Below are 10,764 nucleotides of genomic sequence, written 5' to 3' on the forward strand. Positions count from 1 at the left end.
TGAAACTTAATCAATACGGCTGCCCTGAGGAGGAATGAGAAGGAGGGGAAGAAAGAGTTGAAATGAAGCAAAAGAGATGAATGGTTATTAAAGAGGAACAAGCTTCATTATGGTTTGCCTCTGGGGTCGGAAGACTGCTCTGCGTGTGTGTGTGTGTGTGTGTGTGTGTGTGTGTGTGTCAAGTCCTCTGTAAGTGACTCACGTTTTTTATATAACCCTCGGTTTCTCTCACCCTGTGGTTGTACTTTTTAGGTTGTTTCTCAGTGGTCATTACTGATTCCGTTTGGAATTGTTTGAAATAAAACCGGCCCTTGTTGCAGAGTGCATTATTAATGTGCATACAGGCCTCTAATATCACACATCATCTCTTCTCTACTCTCTACTCTCTCGCCCTCTCCCTCATCCCATAATCTCTATTCCCTGACTGGATCACTGCTACATCTCTGTTGGCCCTCTCCTCATCCTTTGAAAAATCTATCCCTTCTAACCCCCCATCATCCTTAATTTCCCCTCAGGGATCAATAAAGTCCCTATCATTCTATCTGTCCTCTTTTGAATCAGCGGTGGTGTGCTGTAGCTGGTGGTTGTTGGAAGACTAGCGAGGAGAAGCAGATCTAATTTTCTGATCCTCTGACCTCTCACTCGCTCACACAGACACACACACACACACACAGCACCCTCTACAGGGCTTATCAGGTTACAAGTGCACATCAATAACATCAGACAGACCAGCTGGTTATAGGACTAAGACTTTTTATTGTCTCAAATGGTGTAAAGCTTGGCATCTTTACTCATGACAACTCTATGAAAATGTATTTTCTTATACAAAAAAAATTTAATATCTTGTATTGGCGGAAGAGGGACTGACCACTCCAAACCCAATAAATAGTCAGTAAAGTTAAGTCATACAGGGGGCGTAGTGGGTTAAGCGTCAACCATGTAACCGCAGGGCTCCCGGTTCGATTCCGACCGTGGACATGTCCTGCTTGTCATCCCTTCTCTCTCTCACCCATCCTTCTGTCATAATCTATACTGTCTCTATCAATAAAAAGACAAATGCGAGTGGGACTGCCCCACTCTGACAAAATAACTTAAAAGACATACAGGAGGATTACAACAGACACACACTACAACAATGATCTTGAGCTGGCATCCACACACACACATACACACTCGCACACACTTTGGCCCATCACTTGCTCTTGTAGGTGAGGTGTTTGCGGTGCCAATGGATCCAGGAGGGGGCGGCGACCAGCCCGGTCAGGAAACCAATCACAGAGCCCAGACTGCAGGAGACAGGCCACACCTACCAGAAGCAAGACACAAGTGGTCACAAACGAAACCGTTGATGCAGATGTTGCTGTGAGACTTCATCCTACTCTGTCAGACACACACATCCCACCTGCCTCACAGAGCGTAGCGACTGAGGCCAAATACCCTTGAAAATTTGAGAAATTCATCCTCTAATGAATCTGGGTTCGCTTGAGTGAGTTTCGTGTGTGTGTGTGTGTGTGTGTGTGTGTGTGTGTGTAGTGTACTGACCTGCCAGGGTCTGTCCCAGTCCAGGGGTATAGGGAAAGCTCCTAGCCAGGCTCCCAACACACTTAAGGCCACTGTGATCTGGAGAGACGTGTCCCACACCGACATAGCTCTGAAACACACAGACACAGACACAGACACACACACACACACACACACACACACACACACACACACACACACACACACACACACACACACAGAGAGAGAGAATAACAGTTATGGAGGCAGTTTGGTCTTTAACAGACAATCCTCTCATTCCCCAATATGTCATAATAACCTGTTTAAACCATTGAGTAGTGATCTCACTTTCCAAACCTGGTTTGACAAGGGAATCAGAACTGTTGACGATCTGTACAGCAAAGGGACTTTCTTGTCCTTTTCAGACCTTTCTGAAAGGTTCAATTTACCTGGATCTCATCAATTTATTTCTTACAAGGGTTCAAGGGGTTCATGGGTACTTTATTTGTCACATGCACAGAAATACAAAGTAAAACATGCAGTGAAATGAAATGGGACTCATCACTCAACACTGTGCCAGAGAAGAAAAGACAATAGTAACAATAAAAGACACAGGACATAAGAGACAAAGTGCTGAACATAAAGTGCTGTGCAGTAACAACAGTATCCTGCACTAAATAAATAGACCAATTCTAAACAGGAAGCAAAAGCAACAAAAGCAATCTCCACAATTTCCAAACCACCCTGTTCACTCTGAAATAGTTTCCACTCTCTCTTTGAACCCCAATGTAAAGAGCCTCATTTCAATTATAGGCACTGAAATAGATTCCATTAAGCCCAAAACACTTAATAATCTTAAAGTCTCTTGGGTGTGGGATTTGGGGGTGAAGCTGATGGATGAGACATGGGAGACTGTATTGGGGCTGGTTGGTTCACACTTCCTCAATATGTGCCAGAGACAGAGACAGCCTTATACAATGTAAGATTGTACATCACATTCATTATAGTAATGCTAGACTAGCAAGGATATTTGCTGGCACCAGTGATGGATGTAAACGCTGCGGACAATCACCTGCTGACTTGGTCCACATGTTTTGGACCTGTCCCCACCTGTCTGATTTCTGGACAAACATTTTTAAATCCTTTAGGGATACATTAATTAATTAATTAATTGATTATAATTTTTGTTAATTTTGCCATTTAGCAGACGCTTTTATCCAAAGCGACTTACAATTACGAATTACAGGGACATTCCCCCTGGAGTAACTGAGGGCTAAGTGCCTTACCCAAGGGCACACTAGTAGTGGTGTGGCTTCAGGCGGGATTTGAACTCACAACCTTCCGATCACACATACTTCTGTGGACGTCCCACCCGATCCTCTGACGGCCCTGTTTGGCGCACCCTCTGGGACCAAGACTAACCCTTTATCTTAACAGAAATATGTCTTTTACTCTGTGTTTACGATGTCTCTTCTAGCGCCTCATACTTCTCAAATGGAAACACGCATCACCACCCACCCACCCACACTAGACGGATCAAGGACGTATATTACACTTCATCAAACTAGAGAAGATTAGATTTTCCCTGAAAGGTTCACAGAGAAACTTTGAAAAAAAACATGGACACCTTTTCTAAAGTAAAGACCTTGACAGTTGTTCCAGGTGATGGGGATAACTAAAGCCATACAACGTCAGGTAGAATGAGTGTCGTGAGGGAGAGAAAAGTGGATTACTTCTGGAGAGAAAGAAGGGCTGAGAGAGAGAGAGAGAGAGAGGTCTTACCCGTGACGGCTAAACACTCGTATCCAAGCCTGGACGTTGGGACCAAGGACACACAAACACCTCAGCGTGGTAAGAGTGGTCAACAACACTGCCAGAGAGAATGTTTCCAATGCAGACCTAACACACACAAACAGACAGTCACATTTAAAGTTAAAGAAAGAGCCAAAGACACTAAGGCACAGAGAGAGTCTCTCCTCTCTCTAGTCTATTACTAGTTGTACTGCGAATTGTATCCTGTGTTATTTGTCATTTATGTCCTGTACTATTGACGCTTTTTTAATCTTGAATTGTGCCTGTTGCCTTATTGTCGTGTGCTGCAATGTCAGGAACTGAAGCCTAAGAATTTTACTCTCTTACACTTGTGTAATGTGACATAACAATAAAACTTGAAAGCTGAAACACACACACCAACCGTGTCCCCAGGCTAGCACACACCTGCATACACCTGCATACACCTGCACACACCTGCACACAACGCAATACACCTGGAATGACAATGACCCAAACTTAGTGGGCGTGAGTAAAGTATTTGTCACTATTTGATTTCAGCTAATAACTGTGACTGCGAGGCAAGGTCCACCAGGCCTTCTGAGTATTTGGGCAGAAATGTGTATGTGTCTTGGAACCAGATCACACACAACAAGAACACACACCCACACACACACCCACACACACACACTAGAAGAAGTAGAAGAACTCACTCCAGTAGAGGTGCTCCATAGAGGACCAACACAGTGTGGTAAAACAAGCAGGAGAGGAGGAGGTAGACACAGGAGCGCACCAACCTAGATACCTTCAGGTGGGAGATGGAAATAGAGAAAGAAATAGATTCATGACAAAGGGTGAGAGAAACACTGCTATCAGACCTTTGAGATCACACGATTGTGCATTCATTGTGCATTGTGCTGCTATCTCCACAAGTCTAAGGCTCTACCGTGTGCAGTGCACCTTACTGCATGCCATGGTGGTGTCAATTTCAAGGTCAGTGGCTACTGGCTACTGACCAACTATGTTCACCGTTCACATTGTCCAATCATGAGGTTAGAATGATAAGGTTCTATCTCCGTTTAGGGCAGTTCAGAGATATTGAGCGTAAAAGTTTTTACATTCCATTATGTTTTGTGAGATGGAACCTTTGTATTTTATGAATTACTAACAAAAAAATGTCAACATTTAAAAAATAACACCACACAGGCATTAATAAACACCTAATGGATCAGATTATGTAAAAAAACTAAGTTTTGACAAAAATAGAGATAGAACCATATCATTCTAACGTCACGCTTGTTGTACCTTGTAGGTCAATGTGTGCTTCTTTGTGGGTTGGCTGATCCCGATCAGCCAGAAGACGGCGATGTTGACCACCGCCACCGACCCCGCCACCGAGTAGAGCCACAGCAGGTGGGTCCGGTACACCGAGAAGCCCCCCACGACCCCCGCCGGGAGCACGGTGGCCATGAACACCGTGGACGCGATGATGGCGTGCGAGGAGGCCATGGCCCTGATCTCGTGGTCCCACATGGTTTCGGCAAGAAAGTCCACGTAGGCTACGAGGGCTAGAGATGGATGGACAACACAAAGAACCACAACTTAAACCACAGCTACTCGTGACGTTAGAATGATAAGGTTCTATCTCCATTTTTGTCAAAATTGAGTTGTTTACATAACCTGATCCATTAGGTGTTTATTAATGCCTGTGTGGTGTTATTTTTAAAATGTAGATTTTGTTTGTTTGTTAGTAATTCATAAGATACAAAGGTTCCATCTCACAAAACATAATGGAATGTCAAAACGTTGACGCTCAATATCTCTGAACTGCCCTAAACGGAGAGAACCTTATCATTCTAAGCTCACGAAGAGTCGAGGCTATAACTATATATATATATATATATATATATATATTTACTGTTTACTATAACAGCGAGTGGCTCAATGTGTGCGATAAACGACATAAAACAGCTATAACTTACCGTTTTGCAATGTGTCACACAAACACGACGTTCATTCATTTGCTTTTCCGTCAACAGATCAGTCAGAGGTCAACTGCGCACGTCAGAATAATCTACATTAACTGACATTCCTGCTGACCAATGATACCGTGCCTCACTTGGAAGACGAACCAATCAAATTAGTGACAATACGCTAACTTTCATGTGGTGAAATCGCATAACTTCCCTGTGTCAAGGAGGCGGAACTTATCATTGCAAATAGCTCTGGAAATGAGCCAAGATGGCGGATGCCGGAGAACAGTTTCTGAAGCCTTTAGCGGAAACACTATGGACAATACAGGAAGTTTACAATCGTCAAAGGGTGCGTTCGTAAAAGTGCTCTGGAAATTCGATCGGCACTCATGGAATGCCTCTCGTCCAATCAAATTACTGGGTCGCTCTATGACGTTGAAGCCAGTGTGCGCTCCGGCGCTCTCAGAGCGAATTTTACAAACGCACCCAAAAGACAATTGACAACACTGCGAGCTAATCACCGTCTTTAGACTACCGTTTCATCGCTAAAAGGTTTGTTAACTGCACACGAAGGAACTATGGTCTGCGAAAAGTGTAAGTAAAAAAGTATATTCGGCAAAATGATTATAAAAGCTATGAGATCTGGAAGCCTATAACGTTATCTAAGTATCTGCGCTGGCTGACGACCAAGTTAGTATTATTAAGGAAGCTAGCTAAGCTAGGAAGTAGAAAGTGCTAGCTACTAGGTTTGTCACAGCACAGCTGTCCATCAAGGTGGAGAAGTGTGCGCTTAAAGTTTTAGTCAATTCATTTTTTGACTTCAATGTAAACTACAGTGATACTACTGACACAGAACGAGCGAGTTATAACTCAGCATGTCAATAATAAAAGAGCACACGAGCCTAAAGTCTAGATTTAACATGCCAGTACTACCTAACTATTTAGTGTGTGATGGATGACAATTGTGTGTATGACTCCTTCAGTAGCAACGTTCCTGACTAGTGTTAATCTCTCCAATACCCCCCCCTCCATCTCTCCAATACCCCCCCCCCCCCCTCCATCTCTCCAATACCCCCCCCCCATCTCTTTTTTTAGGTGAGACGAAACTGGGTACGGTGATCACCCCTGACACCTGGAAGGATGGAGCACGAAATACCACAGGTAGCTTAAACACACACACACACACACACACACACACACACACACACACACACACACACACACACACACACACACACACAGACACACACACACACACACACACACACACACACACACACACACACACACACACACACACACACACATTAAGGACATGATATTGTATTGTGATGCCTCAGGTTATTGTATTGTTGATATAAATCAAAATGCTTCAATTATACCCCCATCAACACCTTTCTAGATGAATTTACGAGTAGCTTACTTAATTAACTAGAACTACGCATGGAATGGTTTAATAGTGAGGTGTTCTAAATACTAGTGTGTAGTTTTATCACAAATGATATATGTGTTTGTTTTTATTAGAGAGTGGTGGGCGGAAGTTGAATGAAAATAAAGCTCTGACGTCCAAAAAGGCCAGGTAAAATAGAATGCTGTTATACCGATTTTTATTATGGCAATTTCTGAGGAGGTTGTTGTGTGATCAGTGTTTCATGTGGTTGATGTTGGGGTCAGGTAATGGATGTGGTCAAGTAGTTAATGTTGGATGTGGTATTGCCCCGCCCCCCCCCCAGGTTTAATCCATATGGGAAGGGGAAGACAGGCTTTGCCAACTGCAGGATCTGCAAGAGCTCGGTTCACCAGTTAGGATCACACTACTGCCAGGGCTGCGCCTATAAGAAAGGTACAAAAAGCACCATGAATAACATGGCATCTGGAACCGTTTAATGCTAAGACTTGACAGACTTGACTAACTCTCTCTCTCTCTCTCCCTCTCTCCAGGAATCTGTGCTATGTGTGGAAAGAAGGTTCTGGAGACTAAGAACTACAAACAGACCTCGGTCTAATGATAGTCTCAGAGGCTGTGGGGAGAAAGAGGGTGGAAGGAGAGAGAAAGGTGGTGCATTATGTTTGCAGGTTTTCTTAATTCCCCTGTCTTTCCTTGATAGAGGAAGTAGAATCAGCTATAGGCGTTGCAACTGTTTCCAGCTCTCTCTCTCTCTCTGTGTGTGTGTGTGTGTGTGTGTGTGTGTGTGTGTGTGTGTGTGTGTGTGTGTGTGTGCGTGTGCGTGTGTGTGTGTGCGCGTGTGTGCGTGTGTGTGCGCGTGCATGGTGGAGATGGATTTCCTATTATAGAGTCCTACACTCTTTCTGGTCCTACAATCCTTAGCTTTACATTAGCAATATGCAGGCAAGCACTGTTCCCCTACCCCACACCACCAGTTTTTACCCTGTCTCACGTTTTCCTTAGATCACCAGTTTCAGTGGGAAATATAGATTTAAAACCATTGCAGGCTTTTCTTTTTTTGATTTTAATGTAAATATATATTATGTGTCATATTTCTGAGTGCGTTAAAATGTTCAATAAACAATGTTATGCTTATTTTACATGTTTGTTTTATTGAGTGCCTGGAAGCAAAACATTTGATCGAATACAAGTTTATTCTGGATTGTCTCTCTCTCTCTCTCTCTCTCTCTCTCTCTCTCTCTCTCTCTCTCTCTCTCTCTCTCTCTCTCTCTCTCTCTGTCTGTCTGTGGCCTGTACGCCCGCAGTGATAAGTTTAGAAACTCTCTTACGTCATCATGTTGTGATGCAGCACACTGTCACTTCCTTTGTGACCCCTCTAACTCTGTCAGGATTAGAAGTTGTAGGCCATGAAGGCTGTCAGAGGCACTTAGCAGCAGGCCCACAGTCTGACATTTAAAGGCCTTGTCCCCCCTCAGGCCCTTCACTGCCTACGTGTGTGTTTACGTGTGTATGTGTGTGTACACTGCTTGGGGAGGCAGCAGGGTTGAAGGGGGGCAGGGGGGGGGGGTAATTGGTTGTGTCTGTTTGCATGCATCTGTGCACTGTCAAGATGGGACAGGGATGGTTAATGCTGTCCACTGATCTAATGTTTTTTAACCTTATGCTACTGTATGTTGACTCATTGTAATGGTTCCTGGTATTCTCAGTGGGTGAAAGTGCACTGATGACATCACAAGGTAACATACGCAAAGTCCTATCTGCTGCCTGGCCATGACCATCATGGCTTAGATCACCAATAGGAGTCTGATGATGTCAAGTGTTTAATGATGGTTAAAGGCCCACAGCAGACAGTTTTGCTTCCTGACCTTTCTTGAAAAGAAGACTCAAAAGAACAGATGCACCAAGTAGTGACGTTAGTCATTCACAGAGCTGTTTGGGAAAGTATCACCAGATATAGCAATTGTGAATGGAGCAATTAATGTGTCGATTGACTTGGTGAAGGAGGTTCTTTTTGAGTCTGGGCATTAACTTTACAAACAGAATAGCCATGTCATACTGCAGAGCTCTATAGCTGTGTAAAATGTGATCCACACGTGGGACATCGTTTTAGGAGGAGCTAAACATTTTTTTTATGTATCGCCCAAAAGACACATACACTATATGGACAAAAGTATTGGGACACCCGAACATCATACCCATATGTGCTTCTCATTCCAAAACCATGGGCATTAATATGGAGTTGATTCAGCCACAAGAGCATTAATTGAGGTCGGGCACTAATGTTGGGCGAGAAGGACTGGCTCGCAGTTGGCGTCCCAATTCATCCGAAAGGTGTTCGATGAGGTTGAGGTCAGAGCTCTGTGTGCAGGCCAGTCAAGTTCTCCCAGACCAGACTCGGCAAACCATGTCATTATGGACCTCACTTTGTGTATGGGGGCATTGTCATGCTGAAACTGGAAAGGGCCTTCCCCAAACTGTTGTCACAATGTTGGAAGCATACAATTCTCTAGAATCACATTGTATGCTGTAGCATTAAGATTTCCCTTCACTGGAACTAAGGGGCCTAGCCCAAACCATGACAACAGACCCAGATGATAATTGTCTCCACATCCTTTTTTTTGTGATTAATGTTTTATTATTTTACTTATTTTTTCCCCCACATGCTTTTGTCCATATAGTGTACTTTGACCTACATGTAAACAGCCATTTTTAGACTTGAATCATTGCCAAAATAAATGTTGGTACAGGCAGTCTGTCACTACATCCACACCACACACACACACACACACACACACACACACACACACACACACACACACAAAGAAGGGCCCAATCGCTCCATTGTTGAGGTTATGTTAGTTTTATTTTATTGAGTTCTGATAACACATTTCAGAACACAATGGTGATCGGTGAGAACACACAACAACAATACAGTACAACCAGTTTTCCCTGACCAGCGAGTTTAAAATGCCATATTTATGCATATACACCTTTACCAAAAGTAATTTGTCACAAATACAGATGTCGTCATCGTATGAAGTACAATAAGAATAAAATGGGATTGACTGATGAATGTACTTATGTCTGTTCTCACTTTTTCATTGGTCACTCAGTGATGTGCAGTCTGAGACGGAAGGATGAGGGTGTATGGTTACTAGCTAGAACTGATGACGGACACATCAGCACCGAAAGACTCAGTGGAAATCACCACTGTGTAAAAACGCCTGTGCACTCCTCAACAGACACAAATAACTAGACTAACAAAATACAGTATTTGCAATATAAAAATATTGCACTATATCTTGAGATATTTATATTATTATTTTATATACAGCATGAATCATGTTAAAATACTTCCTAGCTAGCCGAAGGCACAAGATTTTGGCTTAGGTCTTGTCACTTGTCTCTCTCTCTCTCTCTCACACACACACACACACACACACACACACACACACACACTCACTCATACATGCACCCCCCCCCCCCCACACACACACACACACACTAAAACACACAAGTAAGACACAAAGACATGTGGTGTGTGACCTGTACTGTCTATCCCGCTCTGTAGAGGGCGCTGATTAAGGTGTTGAGTAGGAAGTTCCCCCTATACACTGACCTACGGTCACTTGAATGGGGTAAGGGGTCAGGGGTCAGGGGTGAGACTGAGGCCGCTGTTAGCCCTTGGTGAGTGCGAGGAACTCTTCCCGGGTCTTGGGGTCTTCTCTAAACACGCCCAACATGGTGCTGGTCACCGTACGGCTGTTCATCTTCTGAACCCCCCGCATCACCATACACATGTGCCTGCAACACACACACACACACACACACACACTCGTATATGAGCAAAACTCAACATATGCACAGAATATGCACGAGACATGATTTACTCTCGTGATTAACATGTGATTTATAAGCCGCTTATAGTTCAGACAACATGAACAAACGCTTGTTTGTGTTTGTGTTTGTGTGTGTGTGTGTGTGTGTGTGTGTGTGTGTGCGTGTACTCACGCTGCCTCTATAACCACGGCCACGCCAGCTGGCTGCAGAGCCTCTGATATCGCCGTGGCGATCTGTTTAGTCAAACGCTCCTGGACTGAGGAGACAGATGGA

At 43.8% G+C, this 10,764-nt stretch overlaps 3 protein-coding genes across 3 annotated transcripts in view; 1 reads left to right on the plus strand and 2 right to left on the minus strand.

Annotated features, from left to right (window-relative positions):
- Positions 1 to 744: 744 nt before the first annotated feature.
- pigf (phosphatidylinositol glycan anchor biosynthesis, class F) lies at positions 745 to 5,312 on the minus strand. The gene is made up of 6 exons (XM_080542064.1): positions 5,253 to 5,312; positions 4,576 to 4,838; positions 3,984 to 4,075; positions 3,283 to 3,399; positions 1,543 to 1,651; positions 745 to 1,306 (listed from the first exon to the last, which is right to left on the minus strand). The coding sequence occupies exons 2-6, from the start codon at positions 4,801 to 4,803 to the stop codon at positions 1,193 to 1,195; spliced, it is 660 nt and encodes a 219-aa protein (XP_080398190.1). The 5' UTR covers positions 4,804 to 4,838; positions 5,253 to 5,312; the 3' UTR covers positions 745 to 1,192.
- A 422-nt stretch (positions 5,313 to 5,734) lies between these two features.
- Positions 5,735 to 7,748, plus strand: cript (cysteine-rich PDZ-binding protein). Its single transcript, XM_080542067.1, has 5 exons — positions 5,735 to 5,837; positions 6,339 to 6,404; positions 6,768 to 6,822; positions 6,977 to 7,086; positions 7,185 to 7,748. Exons 1-5 carry the CDS (start codon positions 5,822 to 5,824, stop codon positions 7,247 to 7,249), a joined length of 312 nt encoding a protein of 103 aa, XP_080398193.1. The 5' UTR covers positions 5,735 to 5,821; the 3' UTR covers positions 7,250 to 7,748.
- A 1,753-nt stretch (positions 7,749 to 9,501) lies between these two features.
- The window catches only part of gch2 (GTP cyclohydrolase 2), a 5,398-nt gene continuing 4,135 nt past the window's right edge, over positions 9,502 to 10,764 (minus strand). The window contains exons 5-6 of the mRNA XM_080542063.1: positions 10,663 to 10,747; positions 9,502 to 10,455 (exon numbers count right to left, since the gene is read on the minus strand). Coding sequence (XP_080398189.1) covers positions 10,329 to 10,455; positions 10,663 to 10,747 — 212 coding nt within the window. The 3' untranslated portion in view covers positions 9,502 to 10,328. The remainder of the gene's footprint in view (positions 10,456 to 10,662; positions 10,748 to 10,764) is intronic.

Source organism: Nansenia antarctica (genome assembly GCF_963989245.1).
Source record: "Nansenia antarctica genome assembly, chromosome: 11".
NCBI lineage: Eukaryota > Metazoa > Chordata > Actinopteri > Argentiniformes > Microstomatidae > Nansenia > Nansenia antarctica.

Excerpts from the sequence above, each read along its gene's own strand:
- pigf (XM_080542064.1), bottom strand. The coding sequence starts at position 4,803 with ATGTGGGACCACGAGATCAGGGCCATGGCCTCCTCGCACGCCATCATC. Across the intron at positions 4,076-4,575 it reads AGCACACATTGACCTACAAG|GTATCTAGGTTGGTGCGCTC; the intron begins GTACAACAAGCG and ends TCCCACCTGAAG. Across the intron at positions 1,652-3,282 it reads CGAGTGTTTAGCCGTCACGG|AGCTATGTCGGTGTGGGACA; the intron begins GTAAGACCTCTC and ends TGTGTGTTTCAG.
- cript (XM_080542067.1), top strand. Across the intron at positions 6,405-6,767 it reads TGGAGCACGAAATACCACAG|AGAGTGGTGGGCGGAAGTTG; the intron begins GTAGCTTAAACA and ends TGTTTTTATTAG. Across the intron at positions 6,823-6,976 it reads CTGACGTCCAAAAAGGCCAG|GTTTAATCCATATGGGAAGG; the intron begins GTAAAATAGAAT and ends CCCCCCCCCCAG.